An 11,322-nucleotide genomic window follows, 5' to 3' on the forward strand; every position below is an offset into this window, starting at 1 on the left:
AAAATAGAGAGATGTTACAGGTACAAAGAAAATGTGGGTCATTGCCAAAGCACTACTTTGAGAGTCTGTCTCTCTGTAGTCATGTGACCTGGAGTTTCTTACCCTTTCTCAGCTGTACCTTTTCATCTGAGAATGAGAACAAAATGTCTCCCATCTTCAAAACAAGATTTTGACACCGTACTTCATCATATTCAGTTAAATTTTTGCATGAATACTGCTATCCCATTTCTTTGCTTCCTTTTACCACACTGAGACATTCTTAGCCAGAATGATCATCTAGAAGGTCATTAATTCCTTTGCTTAAGGCCTTCCATTGGTTTCCTGTAGAATAGAATCTAAGTTCTCTACCATGCTTAGAAGGTCCTCCATGATATGACATCTTTTTCTTCTGTCTTCCCAGTATACCACACTCCTCCTCATTAGTCATGTAGCCTCATGAGATTTGCCAATCCCACTGTCACCTAAAGCAGGTTATGTTTGCTACTCGGAGGTTCCTCCTGACTTGTTACTTGACTGATAGGTGAGCTCCTTGGTTCAGGGTCCTTAGCCAGTATTTATCTCCTCTCCACTACAGCTTCCAGCTGGGTTCTCTTTGTCACACTCACTGCTTATCTGAAAAACTTGTTTTACTGGACTGTTTTTCTCCATGTCCACTCCTATATTTGTTTGGTGAGGGCAGGAAATTTTTAATGTTCATCTTTGGTATTTAGAACAGTAAGTACTCAGTAGATATTTGGTAAATGAATAAGTAGCCATTGTGTGGCATCATCCCAATGATTTAAAGAAATAATAATAAAGCTTTTATTTTATAAACTGACTGCAACATAGTAGGTGCTTATTAGAAATGATTTAAAAAAAAAAACCAGCATAATGGACCTAATGTTCAGCAGAGCATCATACTGTGTATTGTTGGTTGACTTGTGTTTTCTGACCATTCAGGTTTTACTAGTTATTTATATGAATTGTGTAATTTTATATACCTTTGATTCCTCCAGGCTTATAAATTACTATTTCTGAAGTGTGACTGTTACTTTTGATGGCTCTAGCTAGCTTATTTTAGAAAGTATCCTACCTACATTACGTTGAATTTCCAGTGCCTTTATAAGAAGCAAGAAACTGGGAGGCTGGAGAAATGGCTCAGTGGTTAAGAGCACTGCTTTTCCAGAGGACCTGAGTTCAGTTTGGACATCAAAAGACCCACAACCACCTCTGATTCCAATTCCAGGGCATCCGCTGCCATCTTCTGGCCTCCGCAGCACATTCACCAGCCGCACGCAAACACACACACAGACAGAATATCAACAAATAGTAGCATCTTTAAAGAGAAAGAAAGAAAAAAACTGCCAGTTCATCATAAGAATTCGGAGATTTAAATGTCGTCTTAAGATCTAACAGTATGGTTTGAGAAAAGGACTCCAAGCATCCTTACTTCTGTGGGAGTAAAGTGATTGTCTTGAGTGTAGGAAGGTTAGCCTTTAATAGTGACTTGTTGCCTGGCTGTGGTGAGGCACGCTGGCAATCCCAGCCTGTGGGAAGCCGACAGGAAGATAGGAAATTCCCTGACAGTCTGGGTAATATAACCAGATTCTGTCTTAAAAAATAAAAACAAGCAAGCAAAGAGTATCTGTTAATATAGAAAATAATGGGGCTGGAGAGAGGGGTCAGTGGTTAAGAACACTGACTGAACACTGCTCTTCCAGAGGACCTGGGTTCAATTCCCAGCACCTGTATGGGGCTCACGGCTGCCTACAACTCCAGTAGGAGATCAGTGCTCTTCTGGCACAGCATTCAGGGTGTCCAGACATATGCGGGCAAGATGCCCATACACATAAAATAAAAATAAAGAAATGAAGGCAAAGAATTTCAAAAAGAAACTCCTAGATTGTACCCTAGACAGGACACCAGGACTATGATGCTACACAGAAAAAATATAGTCATTTTAGAGCTAGGCAAATGTTTTAAATTAGAACATTATTGCCAGTTTGGGGAGAACTATCTCTTCTAAAGCTATTTGCCCTAGGGTTCCTATAGGATACCATGTTTTTATAGTAGAAAACCCTTTATTCAAAGGTATTAGACCAGTCAGTTAAAAATGCTTGTTAAAAGTAAGTAGTCATTAGGAGAGGTAAATACCACATTTTATCTTAAACATAAACTGTGGGTGTATTCATCTATCACTGGGTCCTGAGGTAAAGCCTGTATGAGAATTTTATATCATTTTCCTCATATAAACCGTCACCAGAGTATATATTCTGTGCCTCAGTGGAACAAAGTTGAAGCCTGTGTGATGGCACATGCATGTGATGCCAGTGCTCGGGTGCTGCTGACAAAAGAATCAGGAGTGGGGCTGGAGAGATGGCTCAGTGGTTAAGAGCACTGACTGCTCTTCCAAAGGTCCTGAGTTCAATTCCCAGCAACCACCTGTAATGAGATTTGGTGCCCCCTTCTGGCCTGAAGGCATACATGCAGACAGAAAACTGAGAATACTGTATACAAAATAAATAAATAAATAAATCTATCTTTAAAAAAAGAATCAGGAGTGCAGGGTCATCCAGCCTGGGTTTACAAAAAAAATAAAATAAATAAAAATAAAAAAGCAAAGAAGGGACTGCAACTGATGACCTGAGTTTGGTTCTCAGCACCTACATTACATTACACAGCTCAAAACCACCTGTAAGTCAATCTGAAGGACCCAGACCCTCTGACCTCTACAACTACATACACAAATGTGGCATCATACACACACAGACACATACACACACAAAATATTTTTAATATTTTTAATGGTTGGCTTACCCATACCCAATTCAATGTTAGTTAACAGTTTATATTTAGTTGTCCTAAAGCGGGTTCTTATATTTTTTTTGTAGAGTCAACCATTGCTTATACTCACATTTCATCAGTTTTCATATTTGTCACCAGATAGAATAACATACAGAAGTGATAGGAACAGGTCTGAAAATAAATACAGCTGGCTTTTCATGAGCTTACATGGAAGGGCAGCGGAATGCATACATATTACACAGTAATGAACCAGAGGAGGTCTGTCTGCCAGTCATGGAAGTTGATGGGAGAAAATGTGGTGAAGAGTTTCTATTGTAGTGCAAATGGATGTTTTTTTTTTTAACTTTGTAGGTTTGATCCATATGGAAAGAATAAGTTCTCCACATGCAGAATCTGTAAAAGTTCTGTACACCAGCCAGGTTCTCATTACTGCCAAGGCTGTGCCTACAAAAAAGGTAAGTTTCTTTAACTTAATTTTTCTATTTACATCAAATATACTTGATTTGTAGTTAACTTGGATAACAGAAGGAAGTATTTAGTCAAATACTCTCTTTTCTAAGACAAAATTGAGTTTAAAATATATTTGTAGTTAAAGGATGTTTCTTTTTTTCTTTTATGATGCTTTGAAATTCTTAAAGGTTCTACTTATGCTTATATGTGTGTTTCTGTACCTGTGTTTGTGCACGTACACGCATGTGAGACACACCAGGCATGCACACGGAAACCAAGAGAGCATCACGTGTCCTCTTTTTCTGCGCTCTCTACCCGCTCCTTTTCGTGGAGGGATCTCTCTCTGGACCTGGGGCTTCTGTTTTCTCAGCAAACCCCAGGGATCTTCCTGTCTCCATCCCACCTGGGTCTGGAATTATGGGCATTTGTGAGGATATGTGAATGCTGAACTCCAAACTCTAGTTTACACGATTGCAGAGTCAGTGCTCTTAGCCATGGAGCCCTTTCTCCACACCCATAAGTGGTCTTAAGCTTTAGATTACCATAAATAAACCAGAAGTTGGTACTATTTGGTTGCTCACTTGTTTTCTTTTTTTTTTTTTTTTTTTTTTTTTTTCAGGCATCTGTGCAATGTGTGGCAAAAAGGTCTTGGATACCAAAAACTACAAACAGACTTCCGTCTAGATGTTCTGCTGAACTCTCTGGCTTTCTATGGTTGTACTTTCTGCTTTGACTTTTCAAGTTGTAACACAGATGTTCCATCTTGCAGAATAACCTGGTTCAAGATGAATGATTCAATCTAAAGCAGGAAGTTGATTAATTTGTTCTCATGAAACTCCGAACAGCAATGATATAACCAGTCTTCTGCCTTAAGTGGTTATTTTCCTTGTGAGCATTTTACTGAACCAGAATAAGTGACAAAATTAATGAGAAAACATATTCCTGAGTTCTGTATGCACTTTCAATTTAACATTATTCATATAACTCTTATCTGGCCCGTGTATTTTATTTATAGATGCTGCAAATGTGAAATTACTGATGCTTTGCTCTGAATTTGACATTCAGACTTAGTTTTCCTCCCTCCTCACAGATGTCACAGTTCTTAGAATCAGCAGTCCTTGGTTAAATGCATTTTCATTAGCTACAAATATTCAAGGCCATTATTGCTAAATGGTTCCTTAGTAACCAGTCCTGCCACAAGTCAAACAAGTTACATTTTTTTTTATTTTAAATTTGTTTTTGAAGCTAAAGTGCCAGTTCCTTTTAGCTGTGAACAGGAGCCCACGGAGTGCCCATTTCTCCAGCCAAGTGCCCTGTACTTCAGAGAGATGTACCTTGTCAACATCATCTTAAGTTCAGGTTGTCATGAAAGCTGGGGCGTGGGGGCAGTGTCGTTCATATGAGAATGAAGGTTTCTGCTTGGGAGTGTTCTTTGAAGCAGGAAACAAACCCTTTCTTAACCTCTTTGCCACCCCCACCCAAGAAACCAATAAAACAAACAGCTTGGCTCTGTGTGTGTATTAATGATGCTACCCTAGACTGCCAGGATCTGAGGTTTCAAATGAAGGTTTTTCTTCTGTTGCTTTCTTAGAATTAGGCCTTCTATCTTTAAAACCTTCAGCCTACCAGGAGACCAAAAGTATATTCTGTTTTGAGTTGTAGAATCTTAAATACATACCACTATGTAATGTGGGAACCACTATAAATAATGAAAAAGTAGGCATTGCTTATTGTTCTAAAATTACTGTGAAGAAAAAGTTCATTTTATCTACAAGATTTTTTAGTGTTTTTCTAGGATGCTTTGTTATTTATTATTCTGTAATCAGAAAGATTACTGAATGATGTAAAATACAAATAATATCTATCAGGACAAAAAATATCCTTCTGTATTGTAATCAGTTTGGGAGTTTTTTAGGGTTTGGGGTTTTTTGTTGTTGTTGTTTTCAGACAGTGTCACTATGCGTAGCCTTAGCTGTCCTGTAGAGCACGCTGGCCTCTCTGAGCACTGGGATGTTTAAATCAAAATCTTAACAGAAATTGTAGCAGGACCCAGGCGGGCACATCTATGGACATGCTGTACCCTTAGAGCAAATACTCTCCAGCAGGGATGTTTTGCTCTCGGATCTGTTTTACTTTTGTCCTCCCACCCCAAGTCCTGTGGTTATTCTGCCAAATGTCATTGGTTTAAGTGTTACACTCTCAGGGCAAGACAACTAGTATGTGTGTCATTTATCAGTTTGTTCATGCAATTGTATGCTTCTGCTTCCCTCCAGGTACTGTTAGGGAATGGAGTGTTTTTAAAATTTAACCAGTACTTGTTGGACTCCTGCTGTATTCTTATCTCTAGGCAGATTGATCGTTTTAAACTGTTCGCATAGAAAGTAGAATCTGGGCCTGTTTCAAAGCAATGATTTTAGCCAAATAATTACATTAGAAGCTGAACTAAGGTAGTGGTGGGTGAATGGAAATAAAGATACAAATTGGAGAGGTCCAGTTAGAAACTGGCAGGGCTGATTTCCTGAGCAGAAAGACTGGCATCACAGTGGACCGTTTTACAACGTGGTAACAGGCATTTCCACCAGATGGCAACGATGCTCTGCTTGGTTTTTAATTTGACATCGTGCTAAAATATTTGTAGTTAAAGCAATCCAAAGACCAAATATGTGAACTTAAGTTCCCAGTAATATTGTGAATAAGTCAGAGAAGTTTATCGTGAAATATTTAAAATCTGGAAAATAAGAACAGCCTACAGGGCGGCTGCCTGGGTGCATGAAGCCCTGGGTTTGATTACTAGTGCCATATATACTAAGTGTGCTGCTTCAGCACTTGCACAATAGAGACAGGAGGATTAGAGGCTGAAAGGTTACCCTTTGCTATGTGGAAGGCCACCCGAGACTATATTTACAAAGGGGTGGGGGAATGGTGGTCAAGAGCGCACATGGCTCTCTCCCAAGAGTTGGTTCTGGTTCCCAGCATGGACATGGTGACCCACAGCCTCACCTTGGCCTTCACAGCCTCCTTCAAACAAACGCAGACACACACACAACTAAATAAATCTTTAATTCTGAAAAATATACTTAAAATGTTATTAAAGCTAATCTTCAGACCAAAGACAGAAATATTAGAAAACTAATCCAGCAACACAGGACAATATTTTGTGACCAGTTTAGGCTTATTCTAGAAATTCAAGGGTGACTGACTTTTTTTAAAACCTATTAAAGGTACATGAGCATCTCAAAGTGTAGAAAACCCACTTGATAAAGTGCAGTGGTTGGGGCCTGGAGAGATGACCCAGCAGTTATTAACAATTGCTCCACAATTGTAAGGCCCAGAGTTCAGATCCAGCACCCATGAAACAAACTAGGGTCCCCTACAGATGCCTATAATCCCAGGACCAAAAAAAAGCAAACAGGAGGGTCACAGTAGCACTTCCAACCTAGCAGAAACTTAAGCCCCAGGTTCAAGAAGAAACCCTGCCTCAGAGGAACAGGAAAAATAGTGAAGCAGTGTACCAATGCCCTCTTCTGACCTCTGTTTGTACAAACAGGTGAGCACACCCCACACATAGACACACAGTTATATAAATAATATATTTTTAAAAATTTAATCACAATGAAAATTGCTATAAAATTAGAAATTCCTTAGCTTCTAAGGTAACAAAAGGCCCACACAAATCTCAGAAATGTTAACTTGCATTTCTTGAAAGGGATTTGCTTGACTTTGTTACTGTGAGGAACTATGCATGGTTCAGCTTGCTCCTTGACATACCTTTAGCTCTGTTGCGATTGATGTAGAGTAGCCCTCTCAAAGGGTAGTTTAGCTCCTGTGGAGGCGTGGGCCTTTCAGGATTACTTCTGAAGCCTTATTGTCAGTGAGGGCTCCTCCACTCTATATGCTAGGTGTTTGGACAGGGTCCTGTAAAAAGCTTTCTCTAATGTAGTCAGACTTCCTTCTGTGGGATGGCCAGCTCCCCAATAACAACACAGAGACTTAATTATGAAAGCTTGACCTTAGCTTGGGCTTTTTCCAAACCAGCTCTTATAACTTAGTTAACCCATATTTTTAAACTACATTCTGCCACATGGCTCAGTTACTTAGTACAGCACATCTAACTTGAGAGTCTGCTGGAGAAGTCACAGTGCATAGAATCCTCCCTGTTTATCTCTCTGTGCCCAGAAGTCCCACCTATTCTCTCCTGCCTAGCTATTGGTCATCTAGTTCTTTATTAAACCAATCAGAAGGTGCCTCAGGCAGAGACCCAGCTTTACAATGTAACAAATAATGTGAAGCAGGGTCTATGTTGCCCAGGCTGTCCCAAGCTTCCTATTTATCATCCTGCTTCAGCCTCCCGAACGCTGGGATTGTAGGCACCAACCACCACACCTGCTTCTCTGAATGCTGGAATTTTGGAGTTATACACCCTGTGCCAAAGCTGGGGACTCTTCAACTCCCAATCATTCTTGACTTTCCCTGCCCTAATGGGCTTGCATGCTACACGCGTGCACCTTACTGTCTAGCCAACAGAATGATGGCTATGAAGGATTTCTGGAATCCTTTCTCAAGCTCTGCCATGCATCTTTTAACTTTTTACCCCCACACTGCTTTAACTCTGTCTCTTCCTCACTCACTCTTAGGTATGGATGGGGTGTCCTCTCGTGCCCTTCCCCCTCCAAATATAGTAATGTAGTCTTAGAGGGGGAAGTTGAGGATCAAAATTAGATATCTTTTATTTTATTGACTTCCCAGAAAATTTAGTTTCCTGTATTTTTATAGTTTCAACATCTTCCTCATGTTCACTGGACATTATACTCTCATCCCTGCTTGTCTGTCTTGTTATCTATCTAGCTATCCATCTATCTGTCTAGTTTGTGGTACTGGAGAGTACCCTCACAAATGTTAGGCAAGAAACCAACCTAATAATTAAATTTTGACCCAAAATGTCAATAGGAGAAATGGTGGGGACAAAACCAAAGGCTAACAGCAGGAAATGAGGGGAAAGATGTTAATGGGGGGATATGAGAGATTAAACTGGTTGAAGTTGAATGTGTAAAGAGAATATATATGAGAAGGGAATGTGTGCAAGAGAATATGCTTAATATAGTTATTCCTTTAATCTAAGCGTTTTACACCTCAGATTAGCACTTCTCCCTGATCCCAGCCCCAAATCTGCTTCCTGATGAGGCATCTGGCCTCTTACAAAAGCAGACTTCTTCATGCAGGATTTATAATTATTAAAGGACACTGTCCATTGGCTAGTGATGAATATGCCCTTAAAATACTGTTTCACCGAAGTCTGCTGTGGATCCCCAGAGAGCTCCTAATTTTTCTCCAAGAATTTAAAATCTTTCTGCATTGATAGCAACCATTCAGAGTCAGGCATAAAGAAACCAGGGGCAAGTTAACTATTTTGACAGATAAAGTCATACTGGAACATAGTCACAGGCACTCGCTATCGTGGACATAGTCGTTAGGACATGCAGTGACTTCTTTCTTGTGAGACGACAGAATTGCAAAGCCTACAGTAGTTACTGCTTGTTCCTTAAGTGAGTCTGCTGTCCTGACCCTTGTCATAGAAATGCTCAGTTTATTGGGGAAACTGAGAAGCTATGTAAGGTTAATGGCTGCCCAGCAGTGATTCAACATTTTCCCAGACTGTTTTTTAATTCCCCGGTGACCTCCGGATTAATGTCAGGGCCAGAAGCCGCTCAGACATCTCTGAAGATCGTCTACTGGCCTGAGTTGAAGCACATCTTATTGTACATCCATGAGCGTAATGATCAGTAATTTGATCCACAGGACCGTTTGCACTTAGCACAAATGGACTTAGATCTTTCTGGTTATTTACTCAAGGAACATAATTTCTTGCTACATTCACTCAATAATAATAGTGTGTAATTATTTCCTATGTGAGCTAGAATTTATGAACTTTCTCCAAATTCAGCCCTCTGATTCACTTCCATGACATGAAATCGGCCTTTGGGTGATGCGGCTGGGGTTCCCCAGATAGGATGTTAGTTTTGCTTTTTCACAGCTGCAGAAACATAATTCTTTCCCATGATTCAATGGGCCAGAAAGCCTCCTACAACTCAGGCAATCCTTATTTTATAAAATGAATTTTAACTCCTCTGCAGATTATTCGCAGCAAACCTGTGCTTTAAGGCATTTACCCCACACCCAGATGAACACACTCAGCTAAAGCAGCCCATTTGAAACAAGTAAGCTTTACCCAAAGGCTTAATCACAAAAATGCATTGCTTGTAAAGGTCTGATCCAGCTTTTAACGCCTCGCACATCCTGGAACATAGCCCCTGTAAAGCATTGCTCCCTTCTCCCCAAGTGGCAAGGGAGAAGAGATCCTCCATGGGCTCTTGATTCTCTCAGCGCATGTGGATAAACGGGAGTGGAAGCCTCTTGTCTAGGCATGCGCAGTTCAATCTTCTGAGTGGAAGAAAAAGTGTGTTCAAGACCACCAGCTTTGAAACATAGGGCCCATCACTGCTCCTAGGGACTTGGGTCTGAGTCAGAGCTATGCCAGCTGCTCTTTGCTCCCTTCCTACATACAGGGCAGTCTGCCTGCAGCGGTACTGTTAGAGCTAGCCCTGCACCCAGAGCCTTGGTCCTCTTCTTAGCCTACACAGCAAGCCTTCTTTGTCACTCGGAGGCCTTGCTGGGTATCCTGTTGCTCTGTGACCTACAGCCTGCATTTCCCCATCATACTGAGGTCACTCCCCAGGCATTTACATGCACTCTTTCATTCCCCGACTGAACTATAAGACTCATTCATCCAAATATGATGTATTTTTTGTTCATCAGACCCCTTAGATGAAGTCACCGATGTGAAGGTAGGACATTGTTCCTACTTCATAGCTCACAACAGGAAGTCGGTGGGTTTTAAAGAGGCTTTGAATAAAATAATGGTTAACTATTAATAGATCATTAAACTATTAATTTACAATTATATAATAAATCAATAAACTATTAATGAATTATTCTTGTTCTGGTAAAAGTAGAAATTACTAAATCAGAGGCAGCTGTGTTTCCAAGAGGCTGAGGGTTAGGGACTTTCCAAAGAGAGAGTGTTTGAATAGAGAGAATGTCTCAAGGGGCTGGCCATGGCAGTGAGTAGCTGCTTTTTCTTTCCCATTTCCTGCCAAGACTTAGGCTGAGGGGCTGTCATAGACAACAGCTTCCATCATTCACCAATCCTGAGAAAAACAATCGTATTTTAATGCTGTGTTCCAAAGCCCAAGCACTGAGTTCTGGATGTCCAGTCCCTTTTATAGAAAATGTCAAGATTTTATGCCCTGAGCCTAGAGTAGACACATAACAGCAAGAGCCAGAGAAACAACAATAACAAAAGTCTTCCTGGCGTTTTTTAGAAGCTCCCTTGGGATGGGGGAAAACAAACCATGGCACAGACACCATACTTGGAAGAAAAGATGAGCATAGAAGCAGGACAAGACCTCTGGGAAAATAGATTTATGGTAGGGAGCTGTGCCCTATGACCCAGGCCCACCTAGGAAGATGAGCAGTCTCGGGTGTGCCTATAGGACATGGAGTACATGTTCCCGTGACCTTAGTAGAGCCCCCAAGAAAGTGGCAGGACCTCAGCAAAGAAATGGTGTGTGTCTCTGTTGCTGTGATTTAACACTGACCAAGACTGACTGGTCACTGGGAGGAACCACGAAGGAACACTGCTTACGGGCTTACTCCCATGACTTGCTCAGCTTGCTTTCCTATAAAACCCCGGCCTGCTTGCCCACAGGTGGCAGCACCTGCAGCAGGCTGGGCCCTCCCACATCAATCACAATTCAAGAAGATGCCCACAGACATGGCCACAGGCCAATCTCACTGAGGCAATTCCTGGAGCTCCCCTCTTCCCAGGTGACTCTAGTTGGTGTCAAATTTTACAAAAATTTAAGCAACACAAAATCCAACAGAAACATCTGCAGAAATCTTTCTTTTAACATTCCCGTACATGGACGCCAACGGAAGCACTGTCTGCCACATGGCACACTATGGACGCCAACAGAAGTACTTTCTGCCGCATGGCACACTATGGACGCCAATGGAAGCACTGTCTGCCAC

The 11,322-nt window shown here is 41.1% G+C and overlaps 1 protein-coding gene across 2 annotated transcripts in view; it reads left to right on the plus strand.

Moving 5' to 3' along the window:
* Cript (CXXC repeat containing interactor of PDZ3 domain) overlaps positions 1–4,742 on the plus strand; it is an 8,729-nt gene extending 3,987 nt beyond the window's left edge. Inside the window, exons 4-5 of one of the 2 annotated variants that reach the window (XM_005354707.2) lie at positions 3,136–3,239; positions 3,854–4,742. In XM_005354707.2, coding sequence (XP_005354764.1) covers positions 3,136–3,239; positions 3,854–3,918 — 169 coding nt within the window. In that variant the 3' untranslated portion in view covers positions 3,919–4,742. Of the gene's footprint in view, positions 1–3,135; positions 3,240–3,851 lie in introns of both variants that reach the window. The other variant, XM_013349021.1, reaches the window with a different exon arrangement.
* Positions 4,743–11,322: the final 6,580 nt, after the last annotated feature.

The sequence above is a fragment of the Microtus ochrogaster genome, chromosome 16, assembly GCF_000317375.1.
Source record: "Microtus ochrogaster isolate Prairie Vole_2 chromosome 16, MicOch1.0, whole genome shotgun sequence".
Classification (NCBI taxonomy): Eukaryota; Metazoa; Chordata; class Mammalia; order Rodentia; family Cricetidae; genus Microtus; species Microtus ochrogaster.